This window comes from Centruroides vittatus, unplaced genomic scaffold (assembly GCF_030686945.1).
Source record: "Centruroides vittatus isolate TY-2023 unplaced genomic scaffold, ASM3068694v2 scaffold_386, whole genome shotgun sequence".
NCBI lineage: Eukaryota > Metazoa > Arthropoda > Arachnida > Scorpiones > Buthidae > Centruroides > Centruroides vittatus.
This window is the reverse complement of record NW_027122706.1, coordinates 161,381-178,212: the sequence shown is the minus strand read 5'-3', so window position 1 is coordinate 178,212 and position 16,832 is coordinate 161,381. Positions and strand designations below refer to the sequence as shown.

General features: G+C 26.6%; 2 protein-coding genes across 5 annotated transcripts in view; one reads left to right on the top strand and one right to left on the bottom strand.

Annotated features, from left to right (window-relative positions):
- The window catches only part of Zip99C (Zinc transporter Zip99C), a 50,852-nt gene extending 38,034 nt beyond the window's left edge, over positions 1 to 12,818 (bottom strand). For both annotated transcript variants that reach the window (XM_067286941.1, XM_067286942.1), the window contains exon 1: positions 12,572 to 12,818. In XM_067286941.1, coding sequence (XP_067143042.1) covers positions 12,572 to 12,818 — 247 coding nt within the window. The remainder of the gene's footprint in view (positions 1 to 12,571) is intronic.
- Positions 12,819 to 12,914: 96 nt separating this feature from the next.
- The window catches only part of LOC136988925 (N-acetyl-D-glucosamine kinase-like), a 37,598-nt gene continuing 33,680 nt past the window's right edge, over positions 12,915 to 16,832 (top strand). Inside the window, exon 1 of one of the 3 annotated variants that reach the window (XM_067286945.1) lies at positions 12,915 to 13,002. The gene's annotated coding sequence lies outside the window, so the exon portion shown is untranslated. Of the gene's footprint in view, positions 13,003 to 15,360; positions 15,431 to 16,832 lie in introns of those variants that run through there. The other 2 variants (XM_067286946.1, XM_067286943.1) reach the window with 2 other exon arrangements.

The following is a 16,832-nucleotide window of genomic DNA, read 5'->3' as shown; positions in this document are numbered from 1 at the left end:
TTAAAAAGCAAACCAAGAGATAATCCTGTTCCTCTTTATAAATTAATCGATTTTTCAATTCTTATTGAAGAGCAATTAATTTTAATTACAAATGATTTTGAAAAGCGCTCTTAATACGAAAGTGAGAGAATTAATTTGAATTGCATCTAATTGAATTTTAATTATTATACTGGTTCGTTCTGCATTGTTTCAAAAGGATGAATAGAAAACGTTAATAATCTTCGTTTAAGTTTTAATTACAATTAATTTAATTAAATGATAAATTCATTACTAAACAGTTGAAAATAAAGCATGTAACTAATATCACGTATTCATCTTTAAAATAGATTGAAGAATCATTTTACATTCAAAGTGTATTCAATTGTTTTGACTTAAGTTAATTGAATTACCTTCCATAAAAATATTCTAGTCAGTGGCGTAACTAGACAGGTGCAAGGGTGCACATGCACAGGGCAAAAGAGGCCCTAAAATAGGATATAAAAAAAAATTGTCGGTATATTTCATTTTCAAATTTAGCCGCCATGAAGGCCGATTCTGTAACGTTTTTGGTTAAAGTTAAAAATAATAAACCAGCAAAGAGTTGCTCAACTTCCCCGGCAACATTTAAAATTTTGGTGGGGCCATCTGTTATATTTAAAAAAAAAAAACTTTTTACATTTTTAACTATTATAAAACGACAAAAAGCTTAATTTTGAGGGTAGAGATGAGTTTTATAAAAAAAAAAAAAAAAAAAAAAAAAAAAAAAAAAAAAAAAAAATTGTAAATGTTAATAACGAGTAAAATCGTCAGTAAGTCTGACCCTACTAGAAAATATACACGACCCACATTATCTCATACCCTCTCGACCTTTCACCACGAAAATCTAGTTATGGCACTGATTCTAGTTAATAGTCACAAGTAAAAACCTTTTTAAATTTTAATTAAGAATGCACATAGGAAGTGTTTATATGTTTCTATTTAAACTTTTTAGATTTTGTGTTACAAAGTTGTGCACACAGTGGGGTTTTGAGGGTTTAACTTTATCATTTGGAAAAAATTTAAAAAATTAAATTAAAAAAATATATTAATTTATATTATAAAAGTTAATAAACTATGATTCGAAAAATAGTGTTTCTTAAAATTTCTCTTTAAGAATCCTTTGCATACGCCTGCACAGTAATAAGTGAAATAAATAATTTGTTCGATTAAAATGTGTGTATTTCATTTTCAATCAATATTCTGAAATATGTACAAAATGAGTGAGATCATAAGAATACAAAAATCTTCTGAAATAAAAAAACCAAAAAAAGAAAAAAGAAAATACTAAAATCAGCATGAAATAATAGCATCTTAACTAAGAATAATTAAAGGAAAGTATGAAAGTTTGAAATATCATAATTTTAAGTATTTTGAAAAGCTATGTAAAAAACATTTGACATCTGTAAAATATGGATTTTACAAGGAATGACTGGTAATAAATTTAAAATGCTTGTTTTATAGATTGTGCATGATTGATTGAATAAAACCACTAAAATTTTTGTGTTTTAAATCTTTCTTCAGCTCAGGAAAAAAATTATATTTATATTAATACCGGTAAAAGAATTAGGAAATATTATAATAATTTGTCAAACAAATTGCACATCTGAATGTCTTAATTGTTAGATGGCAAACTGAATTTTTAATTTATAGTAATTACTTGAAGAACTTTACATTCAAAAAGATGAAAATTCTTGATATTTTAAGTTATTAATGTCAAAACAACAACAAATATTAATATAACAGTATTATTTTACAAGCCACAATTCATTCTACTCCAAAAAAATATTCAGAATATTGAAACTGCTTAAAATAAGCTTTATTCTTCACAACTTTTACAAATCCCAAGACTAAATCCTTTTAAAATGTTCAGGTAACTTTAAAAGGTTTAGGGGCAACTAATATAACAATTGGACTCTACTAGACGAGAATTAAGGGAGAATAAGATGCTTTCAGCACATGTCATTTATTGAGTTAAAGAGATTGCTATCCCTTTGGAAAAATAAGGAGAGAAGTGAGAGAGACTTAATTGAGAAACAAAAAACTTCATTCAAATTCAGAAAAAATTTCATATTTACTGATCTATAAATTTAAAACATATCAATTATTTAACAATCTTGTCAAATGTTTATGACGACAGAAAATACAATAATACAGAAAATCTCTATCATATATAGATCAATAAATTTTTATAGCTTTCATAATCAATTGCCCTAAAAACTTTAGTTTATTGATAGTATTATTCTGTTGTAACATAAAATATTATAATGAACAAAAAAAGTAATTTGCTTCTTGCTATGTATTATATTTTTCATATTTTGAACTATAAATTTTTTTAGTTACGTTGAAACAATAGAAATTTTAAAACAATAGAAAAAATCATTATTAAAATATTAATCATAATACTAACTCTAAATATAGAACCATAGGGCTTGAGATGGCCCAAACACTCCTGGAATTGTGGCAACATCCAGGATGGTATCTAGAAATGAAAATTGTCCGGGATTTTTTTTTGTGGTAAAAAAACAAAAAATAAACTACCAGTATTTACGGTTGTAATAATAATTTTATTTATTGCTCATCTTGAATCCTTGTAACAAACATTGAATAATAAAATTATTCAATGTTCAAGGATTCAATATAAGTAATCAAACTAACTTATATATTTTTTTTTTAAATAGAATTTTATAATCATCCAACCATAAGACAAATTAATTGGGCAGACTTACTACAAATATAATACTTATAAAATTAAAAAATGATTTTAAGAAGTTTAGCACAAGTTTAGAAAAATTTAATATAATATTTTTCAGTCTGGTGACACTGCTCTTAGTTTGTAATAGTGGTGTAAAAAACAGTTGAATTTGATGTGTATTTACAGGAACATCAGTTCTATTAGAAAGGATGTTCTCCATTAATTTTTAGATTTTTTCACCAGGTGTTGGCTACAAGTGCCAAGACAGAGGCAGAACAACTTCACTCCAGGCAGTGGTTTGACATTCTAATATGGATCCCTTCTCTGCCAGTCCCACCCCCATTGCAAAGAATGGGACTCACAACCTCCAAAATAGCCTTTAGCCCTTGACTGAAAAAAGTGTCACCTAACCCAAGCAAAAAATCTACAATTCAGTACAGTTATAATACAGTAAATATTTTGCTTTTGCCAACAGGAACCCAAACATGTTTGGGTTTTGTTGGCTCCAGGCCCCAATTCAGCTGAATCATTGTAGTTCTGCCACGATACTAGTAAAATGCCTATTAAATGTGAAAACAAATTTTAATTATTATTATAATGACTTTTATGATGATATAAAATCTAATAAGTAGTTTTTAAGGAAAGTATTATCTAGTAAAAAATGTAATACGATAGGTCTAAAACAAGAGGAATAATCATTTTTCTTTAATGTGTAGATTAAATGTGTTTCTGTCTGTGATCTATATTTTGTCATTTCATTTGGACATGTAATAGCTGAGTGAGAGTCTTCCACTCCAATATAGAGTAAGGACATTCCAAGTTCCAATTTTTGTAATATTTCTGGCGGAAAAGATCATTTCTGCCATCAGACACTGTTGTCAGTTTCCTCCAATGCCATCATATTACTTGGAGCCGAAGTTCCACTCATTCAATCAAAATTTCTGATTATTCTTGCTGTCTCCATAGCACTCATAGCATCGTGATTCTGCTAGCTATTTATGCTAGTGAGTCCTGGAAGACATCGGGAAACATCAATAGAAGGCTCAATGTCTTCCAACAGAGATGCCTACAACGAATCCTAAAGATCCAATATTTAGATCATATCACCAATGAAGACGTTCTCTGAAGGAGTGGAATGTGCAAACTTCAGTAACATTGTTGCTTGTAGAAGAATTCAACTGGTCAACCACATTTTTTTGTATGAAAAACAATAGGATCCCTAAGATAGCCATCAAACGGGTTACCCAGGTGCTAAACGACCACAAGGACACCCAAGGAATATTTGGCGTAAAATTTTTCTTCAAAATTTGAAGATGACTTGAGAGGAAGCTGAAGCCCTTGCCCATGATCGAAATCAATGGAAAATGATTGCTGACCAGTATGCTACCTAGCATTGGAGGAACTACTACTACTACTACATTTGGAGATTTTCAATTTACACTTTTATAAGAAACCTTGTATTTTTAAGAAAAGATTTAGTGTTATTAAGATACAGTGGATTAACAAACATAATCTGTTCCAAGACTCTGTTCGCTATCTGAATTGTTCGTTAACCGATTACCGATTTACCATAGGTTTTTATGGGAATTTGATTAATTTGTTCTGGAAACTTCAAAAAATAAAAAAATATATATACTTTCTTACTACATTTTATTTATATGTAATAATAAAAATACATATATACACAGTCTTGCATTTTTATTAGTCATGTTTTTTCTGTTTGTGGGGGTTAAAGAATCTGTCCAATGTTGATTGCTATCCTCTCTTTTTCAGGATTTTTCAGAAGTAATTAATAGCATTATAATTGTAGAGATCCCTAAGCCTATTAACCTCAACCTGTTTTGGATGTCATTCTAAGACTGTTGTTCTGACATCCTCCCACTTCTTCAAAACATCTTTAATAGCAGATATTGGCATTAATACTCTTTTTCAGAAGAAAACATATCTCACTGAGTTTCTTGGTGTTCTTCATTCAAGAGTTCTTGGCATTCTTCTGTTGTCAGATCAGTTTCAGATTCCGTTATGAGCTCTTCAATGTTCTTTATTTCTCAGATGTGATTTTTGTTACTCTTTTGGCTACTTGAGTTTTCTTGATTATACAATATCTTTCTTAGATAAGATTGAACTGTGGCCTATGTAGACCTGTTCAAGCCATACTGCCCAGCAACATCAGACATCTGTCCACTCTCTAACTTTGCTATTATACCCTGACCTTTCGAAAATAAAAACTGATGCAAAACTTAACGAGTTCCCGTTCGACAGTCTCATGAATACTATAAAAGAATTGTTTCTGTCATAAAAATAAAAGGCTGGAATTACAAGGGAGAATTTCAAAGTTCGGAGGAATACTATCTGATCAGTACATACCAGGGGTGGGCAAGCAAGAGTTCAGTGGGAGCTAAAATGTAGGTTTTGCAAAATGCATGGGAGCCGCAGTTCTGTACTGTCACGGCAGATAGTATGGTAAGGCGCGTGATTTTATTATATAATATAAATATAATATAAAACAAATATTGAATTTTTTAATAAACATATTTTCACAAAATTATAAAAATAAAATTGTAAAAATAATAATAAAAAACAGAAATTCACACTTTCAGCAAGAGCCACATGTAACTCAAAAAGAGCCACATTTGCCCATGCCTGGTATATACCATTGATGTCTGGTCTCCCGCGTTGAGCGTCAATTGAGCATCGATGTTGACGTATCCCACATTCTGAAAAGTTTCAAATTGTTGCCTGAAGACAAGGGAAGACCAATCAGTATTCATTATTTTACATCACTTCTTGTGTTTGTTCTATGAGGTGTTCGTTAACCGAACATGTGTTCATTGTCCAACATAAAAATATTTCGCAAAAGTGTTCGTTATCCAATTTGTTCATTAACCGATCACCCACAGTATATGATTTAATTTTATTCTTTTCTAAAGTCATAAGTGTCCTGGATGTCCTACATTTTTTAAAATCCATAATTAGGGTAAATTCCAAGATTGCTGTTCCAAAATTGATAAAGAGACTCGAAATTAGAAGACAGAGACTTTATTTTAAGACTGTATATGGTGAAAGTGGGAACAAAAGGGGGTGAGGAACATGTGGCAGTGTTTACGGTGTGTAAACTACATAACAAACCCTGGTGGTGGAACCTGACATAACAAAAATTAAATATTTCTCTTTAACAAAAATTATGGAACCTTGTCTATCACAAAACAAAAACATGTGTAGCTGCAAAGATGCAAGCATTTGAAAATTGTAAAGTACAACAGTATAAGTTTTTATTCTCATTGTTAATTTCATGTACAGTACAGTACAATGGAGCTGCATTTGCAAAGCTTGCTTTACTTTATTATTTTTCCTCATTTAGCAATGTACAGCAAATTCAAAGATAAAAAATTTATACAAAAAATATATTAAAGTATTCAATTTATAACTAATTTTTTAAAATTAAAATTAAATAATACATATAATCATATAAATAATTTTTTATTTGAATCATATCTTGTTCATTACTTTGTAATACTGCACTTTTTATTTATATTTCACTTAGAGTATCAGTTTTTTTTCTTTTTTTCAATATATTTTCTTTCCTAGTTTTATAGGTCACTACTCTTTTTTCAAATACTTGTAATAAGGAATCTTGAAATACTGTAAACCCAAAGACTACTTTAGTCACATGATCACCACATATACTCTATTGGTCACGTACAAGCAGCTTTATCCTGGATTTTACTCAATACGGTGGATAAATCTGGATATAGGAACAGAGCTGTGCAAATGTATTAAAGAATCCAGGTGCACTTTGGATAGGCAATAGTAATAATATAACAAATTTCAACACATTAAATCTAAATTGTTTACATATTCATGTTATATCCTGAAGAATATTGTGTGTGTACATGCAGGGGGAAAAAAGAGAGACAGAGACAACTATTATGAAGTGAATAACATACTTAAAAATTTTATTATTATTTTATTTAGTAAAATTTAAACTCAATGCAACCCAGAGAAATTATCATAAGATCCAGAGACTATTGATAAAGTACAAAAATCCAGAGAGGTGATCTCTAATCATATGAGTATGATGAGAAACAAAAGCAGCTAGACAGTAGTGATAACTGTATCAATATCTAATGTATACATTGCCTTCATCATCATATTTACATCTTAATAGTAAATAAACTTATATTATTGCTTATAAAAAAATCCATAAAGATTATTGCAAGGACATTTCTAAATTTATTATCTCTTAATAGGGGTTGTCCATAAATTTCGTCCACATTTTTCTTGAAATTTTTCCTCCCCTCTCCCAGTTTGTCTAAGTTTTCGTAACCCCTCCCCTCTTTGGACGTCCAAAAAACTCAACCCCTCTTAAAACCCTATCACTTTATGAATGATAGATATAATAAGTAGAAACAAAATATATAAGAAATTTTGAAATAAATATAAAATGCATAAACTGTATAAAATTTAATGAAATAAAATGGATATCCACTAAAGTTCAGCCCCCCCTTGTTCAACTTGTCATAACCCCTCTTTCCCTTCTAGTGTGGATGTATTTATGGACAGCCCCATATTAATTTAAATTTATATGGATTGATTTGAAAAATAAATTAAATATTTCAATATCTTCAGAGTTTTCATTTTATCAAAATATTGCTACTTACTAACAATTTATTAGTGTCAATAGATGAAATTAAAAAATGACCATCTTCCTAAATATATGAACTTGAAATGCAATTTATAAACTGTCGAAAATTTTTATTGGGATATTGTATTTAGGTTACTATAACAGTATTTGAATTAGGCTAATAGTTTTATATGCCATCTTTAACAATTGAAGCATTCTTCCCTATTATAGAATATACCAAAGTTTCCTTCACTGCATCTTTTTTTGAAAAAGTATTTAGAATACTCATAAATTTTGGAAAATATCCTAATATCCTAAGTAGCACATTGAGTACAGAATTTAGGTTATTTTCCAAAAGAAGAAATAATGCAAATAATTTTAAATGCAGATATTTTTAAAGCAAGAAAATTAGATAAAATTTAGTTTTGAATGTATACTGAATAAACTAGACATTCATATACAATAAAATCACAGTTTTAATTGTTTCATAATAAATATAAATTATTACTTTGATGCCAATTTCCAACATCAGATTAAAGTCATCCAATTAAAGATATATGATATCATTGCAAATTTTGTCTGAAAAGATGAAATTATGAATTAAAATGAATCTAAATGAATATTGCTGGAAAAATGGAACAAAAATAAATCTAAATTTTTAGGGAAACAGTGCAAGCTAGGGCCTATGTCAAAAATATTTAAAGCACAATTTAGGAAAAAATAAAATAAATACAACTAACTTAAATATTAGTTTTCATATCAAAATAAAAATAAAAGTATAAAAGTATATAAATATAAACATCTGAGAAAGCTGAAATTTAATATATTATCAATAAGAACATTTTAAATATGTTTTAAGAAATTCTTTATGTCAAATTTTATTTTGCCATAATTTTTATGAGTTAAAAAAAGATTAAAATTTCTCAAGAATACTTTTTGAGACAATAAAGGAAACACCAAAAGCAAACTGATATCAATATGATATATTTACTAAAAAATTTAAATTTTATAATTTATAAATATAATCATGTGACTCATTGCATAATAATATGGCTAGATTCAGGTTTATTTATAATTTTTTTAAACAAAAATTATAAATATCTTTCAATTATTATAAAATATTTTAGAACAATAATGTAAATTGAAAAAAAATTATGATCATTTCAGTTCAATGCCCTATAATTTTCATTTAACCTTTAAACAATTTTGTATATATCTTTTTATTTAAGACACTTATAGAATTTAACATCAGATCTATTTCTTTCAACGACCATTACTTGTCTGTAACAATAACATTTAAAATGGACAATGAGAGCAAAGGACAAAGTCTACGTTAGTTCATCTACAGTATAATCTTTTAATATACAAACATTTAAATTTAAATACAAAATTAAATAAGATAATCTAATTCAATATCCTTGTTGCACTGAAACAATATTAGTCTTTTAAGTTGTCAGAGATATCTTTTAAGTTCAATTATATTTTTACTTAAAATTAAGTTACTAGTAAAAAAATTTTAAATGTAAAATAAAATTAAGCTTAAAAAGCATTACATACATTTTCTAGCATTTTTAATTAAAAAAATTATTGAAGAAGATTTAATTTCTTTAGGATATTCAAACTCAATCATGATTATCTTTTATAAAAATGAACAAGATCCAGTTGAAAATAAATACTGTGAATTTCAATAAAATGAATAACAACTAGTGGCATGACTAGGGTTTGTGCTACATGGGGCAGTCCTTGAGTTTGCAACCTTCTACAAAGAACAAAAACAACATAATACACATGAAACATATGTAGAAAGAAAGTGAAAGCAACATTTAGCCATAAGGAAAACCTTTGAAAAAATTAGGACACTATTACCAATTTTATTATTAAAGCAAAACTAAGTGCTTAAATAGGTATGATGATCAATGAGGAAACAGAATCCTCATCATTATTAATAATTTCAGACAATAAGTAGTGTTTTCATGGAAAAATAAAACTGTGTCTAGTATCTTGTCTTATTCTAACAAACTTTCCTTTATATTGCAGTAGACCATAAACACTGCCCAGAATAGATTACTATCTTTGCTCTACCCTAGCTATGCTACTGATAACAAAACATTCAAATAACAAATTCAATAAAAATACAATACTATTCAGTACTTCTAAACAACATTTCTCAGCTATTATGTTTAGGAAAAACCAAGCTTATGATTTTTATTCCATAAATGTCTTACTCTGACTTGAAATCAGAATTTGGTACATTATCTTTCAGAGTTAGAATTTCAGATAATCCAAACGATGTAATTATGCCTGCTGTTAAAAGTTCCTCATATATAACATCAACATACAGCTATGCACAAAATACTCTAAAATTTTAAATATTAAAATACATAACATTCAAAATCTCTTTTATTTCTTTTATGAATAACCAGTGTTGAAGACCAGATTTGAAATGCAAAAATTAAAATATATACCCTGGAATGTTATTTTACTGAGGTAGCAATCAATAATAAAAAATGACATGTGTTTGGCTACTCAACTAATCTTCCTAAAAATGTATAAATGCTGACAGTTGTAGCTATGGGCTATAACTATCAGCATTGTATAGCAAAGATCCTTGCAATCAAAAAAAACATTTTATTTTTGCTTCAGAAAAAGTATTTTGATTAAATCATGTGTGTTGATGCAATCAAGAAGATAAAATAAAAAAGAAAGATCATCTTTGCAAATAAATCAACTTATTGTTTCAGTTAGAATCTTAATCATTTACAGAAAAAATTAATCATCATAATCTCTTTTTTCACATTTATGATTCTTTATAGATTATCATTTTGTATTGATTAAATTTATATTTTTTCAGCATTTGTAATACTGTCTTTAATTTTTCCATATTCATATTTTTATTTTTATGATTTTAACAAAGATTCCTACTAAACAATTTTTCTATCTTCATTGGCATAAATATTAGCATAACTAAATTTTACTAAATCTTTTTACTTTTTACTATTATAAATTTCATCACAATATTAAATTATTAATGATGGCATATCTATTACAAAACTAAAATTTTCTTGATTTGTAACAAGTGATTATCAATAAAATTCACTTATGTTTTGATGAATTGGATAACTTCCTCTATGGTTCTTACAGTCACTTACATAAAATGAATTAGTCCTTTAATATACTGAAAGTAGTCATCATGAAATTGAACTGATTTTTTCACAACAACATTTTAAACTAAGTGATTTTGTGTAGGATTAGTTAGAAGCATTTTATGCAATTTGCATAAAGTTATATCATTTGCTAATTTTACAATATATTTTGTAATAAGTATTGAAATTTTTTCTTTATTTAGTATTTTACAAATGTATGTAAAGTTTTAAATATATACATTGCTGTTATGCCACTCATTTACTTATGTGTTTGTATAAAATACAGTAGTATATACAGTAAGATATATCTATCCTTGAAATTTTAAATTTTTAATAGAGTTCAAAAATGTAACATACATTAGATATATCTAGAATATATCATTTGGATATTATATTAAAAAATAATAATAAATTGATGAGAAATAAAATTAGAAATTTAGTTCTTATAAAACTAAAAAGATATATAACAGAAAATCTAAGCTTCATGTAAATGGATAAAACAAATAAAAATAAATCTTTTATTTTTATTTTATTTTATTAAATAAGCTAAATTTACACAATGAGGTTATTAATATAAAATAAGTAATTTTTTAATATTTACAATAAATTTTTGTATAATCTATATTAACTAAATACAAATTCTGTCTAAAATAAAATAAAAGTTATAAATAAATATAAGAAATTTATAGAAACAAATAATTCAAATATCTATTGTTTCAAAAACTTAATTTAAAGTTTTCAAAAGAAAAACAGATAATTAAGAAATAAACAATATTCAAAATATTCTAAGTTAAAACTTTCTATTAAAATTTTTAATTTTGTAGACATCTGAATGTTAAGTATATTATTTACAAAATAAAATCAAGATTTTGATAGTTTTATTAAATATTGTAAAATAAATATAAATGTTGGTAAAAGTCCATCCTTTGTACATGGTGTGTGCCATGTATGAAGGATGGACTTTCACCCATATTTTCTTTTATCCTACTTTATTCCCTATGCCAGTGGTTCTTAACCAGTGTTCCGCAAACCTACCTCAAGTGTGTCAGGAAAGAAAAGATTTTAAAGTTTTTATTCAAATTTATTTCCATTGCTATATTTGTGTAATAATGTGTTTCTATTTTATTCAATATATTAAAGTTTATTAATTAATTGCTTTAATGTTTCCTGAGAATTGCATATCAATTTTTGAACACCTTGATGCTAATGCTCTATGTAATAAAAAGTATACAAATGGTGTTACATGCCTCAGAAAGGTTGAGAACCACTGTCCTATGCAAATATGATAATTATATATTGATATATAAATTATATCTAAGATGAATTTTTTCTCCTTACAATATATAAACAACAGTTACATGTTAAAAACTGAACAGTCAATTATGATTTTCATTCATTCATTATCATTATCATTATTAAACATTCTTACACTATTTAAATTACAATAATATAAAAGATAACAGTAGATACTATTCTAAAATATGAATGTTAAAACAGTTCAACTTTTAGAATTATTATTATTATTATTATTTACTATATTTTTCAATATTTTAGTTTTATAATTAACTTGTTTTAATAATTAAACAGAAATGTTTATTTTTATAAGATTTAAGTATGACCTTCACCTTTAAACATTTATTTATATTCTTAAATATATATTTAAACATGTGAATTAAATAAAAAAAATTCATACAATAATGCCTTTTTTTATTTAATTGTTGTTTAAATATATATTTAAATATTGTATTTGGTTATAAAAAATTATGTCACTTTACATTTGTAGGGTGTTATTATATTATATTATATTATAAACTTATAATATGTAAGTTAAATAATACTTTTAGTTGTGTTAAATATAAATTCAAATTCAAGTATTTTAAAGGTCTGTAATATTTAACAAAAACTGAAGGCCATAGTGTAAATGGAAAATGCTCAATTCAATAGTTAGCAATGAATCATGTCTAAATAAAGGATGTCCAATAATGAACCAAACTCCATTATAAACATTATTTGTTCACTGAAAAAATATATATGTAATGTATGATATGAATCAAATTTTTGATAATAAAGGATAATAGGAAAATATTATCTTACCTCTGGCATGTTCAATAGTAGAATCACATTCTGTAGTTACAACTAATAATGGAACAATCCCACTAAGTCCGACAATACAAGAAGCAATTAATGAAAATATCCACGTGTTATATCTTCCATTAATCCAGTTAAATTCACTGTTGTCATCTTCAATCCCAAATAAGTTCCAAACCGAATTTAGATACAATGACAATGTTTCTTTTAAGTACCACGTGTCCTGCGATACACTGTCACGGATGAAATTCATTCTTATAAATTCTATTGGGACGTATGAGTTTAATCACCAGATTCAACAAGGTTTATTCGTTGCTAGCTATTAAAGCTATGATCATCAGTTGTCGGAGGCATTTTCGTGCAGCTGCACAGACGGCGGGAAATGTGTTAACGTCACTCGGTCTACGTTCGAAAACATAACCAGACAACCAGTCACGGTAAGAGATATTTAAAAATGGTACGCTCTGAACCAATCGAATTTCGATTCGCTCTCTTTTAAATTTTTTTTATTTACAATTTATTGCTGAAGTGTCAAATATGTCAATCGAATATCTATTGAATGCATACTTAAAAGATAATGTAAATATATGAATTTTATGTTTATTCCTCCTTATCTATCAGATCAGTATGGGAAACGAAATCAATGGATATCTTATTATTGATAATGGTCTCTTGTGTCTTATGTGGAGGCTCTACACAGCGACTAATCTTCAAATATATTCACACTAAATTTATAATAATATAATTCAAATTAATATTTTAAAAATCTTAATAAATGCTCAAATTTTATTTTATTTTTTCCGTGTTATTTTCAACCTTGCAGTGTTTCTATCACACACACACTTTATTACTGTTAAGATTACTGTATTAAAATAGTAAATGTTATAAACCATTGACTTCAAAATATTTATTCAATTCACTTCATTTCATTTAGAAAATACTCTTGCCTTTTAACGATTCCGTTATTCGTGAATAAATTACTGAAAAAGTAATAATATTGACCAGGTTATAAAAATTACAGGAAAAGAAGCATGCAAAGCTGTAATACCTACAAATAGCCTACAGGCTAGGAAGCTAGTCCTCCGGGAAACTACTGTAATGATTAGTTCGTTTTCCACGAAATGATCGTGACTAGAATATCATTAAAGATGAATATCACCGAAGATAAAAGTCAATTTGTTTCAAGTATATAATTTCTTTAATTACTACTTTATTACTAAAATATTTAAATATCTTTCATTTTGGAATATTTGAATATTTTCTGGGGATATTAAACTATAAATTTTACACAGATTTAAATAATGAAATTAAATTCAAAGAGTATTTTATCAAAAATATTGAGCATAAAATATTTATAAAATGATATTAATTATATTTTGTAATATTATATAACTTTTTTATATATATAGAACAATACAGAACATAGACTATACTCCTGCTATCTCTACCTATGTATAGCATATGCTACTTTCAGCTCCTGCTGAGCTGAAAAATACAGTATATACAGCAATATTAAAGGATTAATTTTCCATTGAAATATCAGGTTTGGTTTCAGTTCGATAAAGTAAGTACTATATATAGATGCGTTCATTTACGTCCCGCTAGATTTATAATTGATTCTATTAAATTACAAATAGTAAAGTTCTTGTTGCGCCTTGAGTGTTGAAATGAAAGTATTGAATAAACAGTTGGAAAATTGTACTCAGAATTAGAATTATTCTATTGTATAGAATTTTACTACTTGACACATAAGTTATTCCATATTTCTATACTTAAACTTTCTCATTTTCAAATTTCAATTGTGTCAATAAATCAATTAGATTACAGATACATAACATTTAATAAGCCATAATAATTTTCAATATAAAAATTTTTCTTTTTTTACATTTTACGGAATGAATAAAAATTAACATTTTATGTTTTATTTGTTATAGCATTTGAAACAGTTTCCTAATACGCATCTTCGTCAATTGTATCGCCATCTCGTGAGCAATTTTCAATTTAATTTTATGTAAATTTTGCAATTGATGGGTCAATGAGTATATTTTCGCAGCTGAATAAAAAAGAAATTAGGACGATGAAACAATGAAAAATTTTAAACATCATATGTTTCTGAGACAATATATCATTAATTTTGATGTTAAAAGTTATTAGTAGGCTTAATGTAGAAAATCTAAAGTATGGCATTGGCACACATCTTGCATTTCAGCTTTATGAATCTTTCTGTAATTTTACAAAATATGAATTAGGCTATATATGATATTAACTTTTCTATGTAGCCTATATATATTTTACTATAGAATCAGATGGGGCGACATTACTAATTTCATATTACAGTTAGGCTATAATATTTGAGTAAATCCATTGTTTTGGGATTATTAAATATATCAGAGATCTTAAAAACTACATTCCTTTAGGCCTATATACATTATAATCTACTTCTACAATATTAAATAAGCTTCATGTATAATTCCTGTTTTAAAACTGAAATCTAAAATGAAAAATAAATTTGATAATTTTTCTTTCGAATCTTACGTCAGATTATTTTTAATAGAAAAGAAAATTATTCAAGAATTTAATTTGAAATAAAAATTATATGTACCGGAACTTTTTCTATGACAGAAAAAAAATTTCCAAGAAGTTTTGCAATTTATATTTAGTGTAATCAATTCATAATCAAGTGAATTTGTTTTAGGCTATTATACTTTCTTCCAAATATAATTTTATTTTATATTTATATAAAATTAAGTTTTATATTACAATATGAATTATTTATGTTAGATTTTTATCAATAGCTCGGAGCATTCATTATATTAAATTGACTGTCCTTTGGATCGTAAAAGATTGGTCATATTGATATACGAGGTAATTATGTTTTTTGTTAATATATCATACTTTATCGCTCATTGCAGAATATTTTTAACGAAGTTTTAATATTGTAAAACTATTACCGGTATATCAAATTTAAATTATTTTTGTATAAAATACTTTTTTTGCCTCTCAAATATGACATCATTTTGACGAAAAGCGGAAGTTTTGAAGTACAGGTATACCTCGTCTTACGTCGGTAATTGGTTCCAGGAGAGACGACGTAAGTCGAATTTACTTGTGTAGTTACGACGTAAGTCGTAGTTTCGACTTACGTCGTAACTAAACGCCAATAATGAGCACTTAAAGACGGCTAAATAAGACGACAACACAGAAACATAGATGTTTTCGTGTTTCGTTCTCTAGGATTTATGATGATTATATTAACATATACTGTAAATGTACAGTACATACAGTAGAGCATCGATTATCCGACGTAATTGGGGACTGGGGTTGGTCGGATAACTGAAAAGTCGGATAACCGAAAAGTATGAAAAAATACATTAGTATAGTGTATTAGGCCTGGTTTAAATACTAGCCTCCCTTTCATGGTCGAGCCAGTGCTGCCAACTAAAACATGCAAAAATTTAACAAAAATAATATTAAAGTAGCCAAGACATAACCAAATATTGTAGCGCCACATCACTAGCGGACATTTGAATTTGCCGACTAGAACGCGGTCGGTTAACCGATAAGCCGGTTAATCGGGAGTCGGATAATCGATGCTCTACTGTATTTTAATATGATTTCATTTAATATGATATGATGTGCTTTCAACGCTTTTCTAGTGATATTACGACTTCAATGTTTGTGACGGACGGATTTAAAGTCGAATAAAATGACTTAAACTTGATTTTTATTTTTCCATATACTTTTTTGACAAACGACGTATAATCAGGAACGACGTAACTTGAGGTATACCTGTATGCTTTTCATCATTTTTCAATTAAAATTTTGATATAAAAATGTTTATATATTTAATATAATCCTTTCGTAATAATTGTATTTTTATTCCAATTTAAATATTAAATTAATATAAATAAACGTATATATTTTAAATAAAAATAAACTATCATATTTCATTAATAAACACATATTACTACTATTATTATTTAATTGATTTATAAGAAAAATATTAAAATTTTTAATACTTTAGCTATTTCATACACGTTCTAAGAATATTCATGTTTTTTTTTAAATATAAAAACGTTATCACTATTTAAATAGTACAGTATTGCAATAAAAATCTCTAAATAAAAAGTTCGGAAAATAATGTATTCTGTATTATTTTCATAGCGTTATTTTACCATTCAAATTCTATAGTAAAATTATTTATAATTTATAAAAAAAATAATTAAAAATTATAGTTTTTATATTATCTCTGTTTTTTATTTAACTG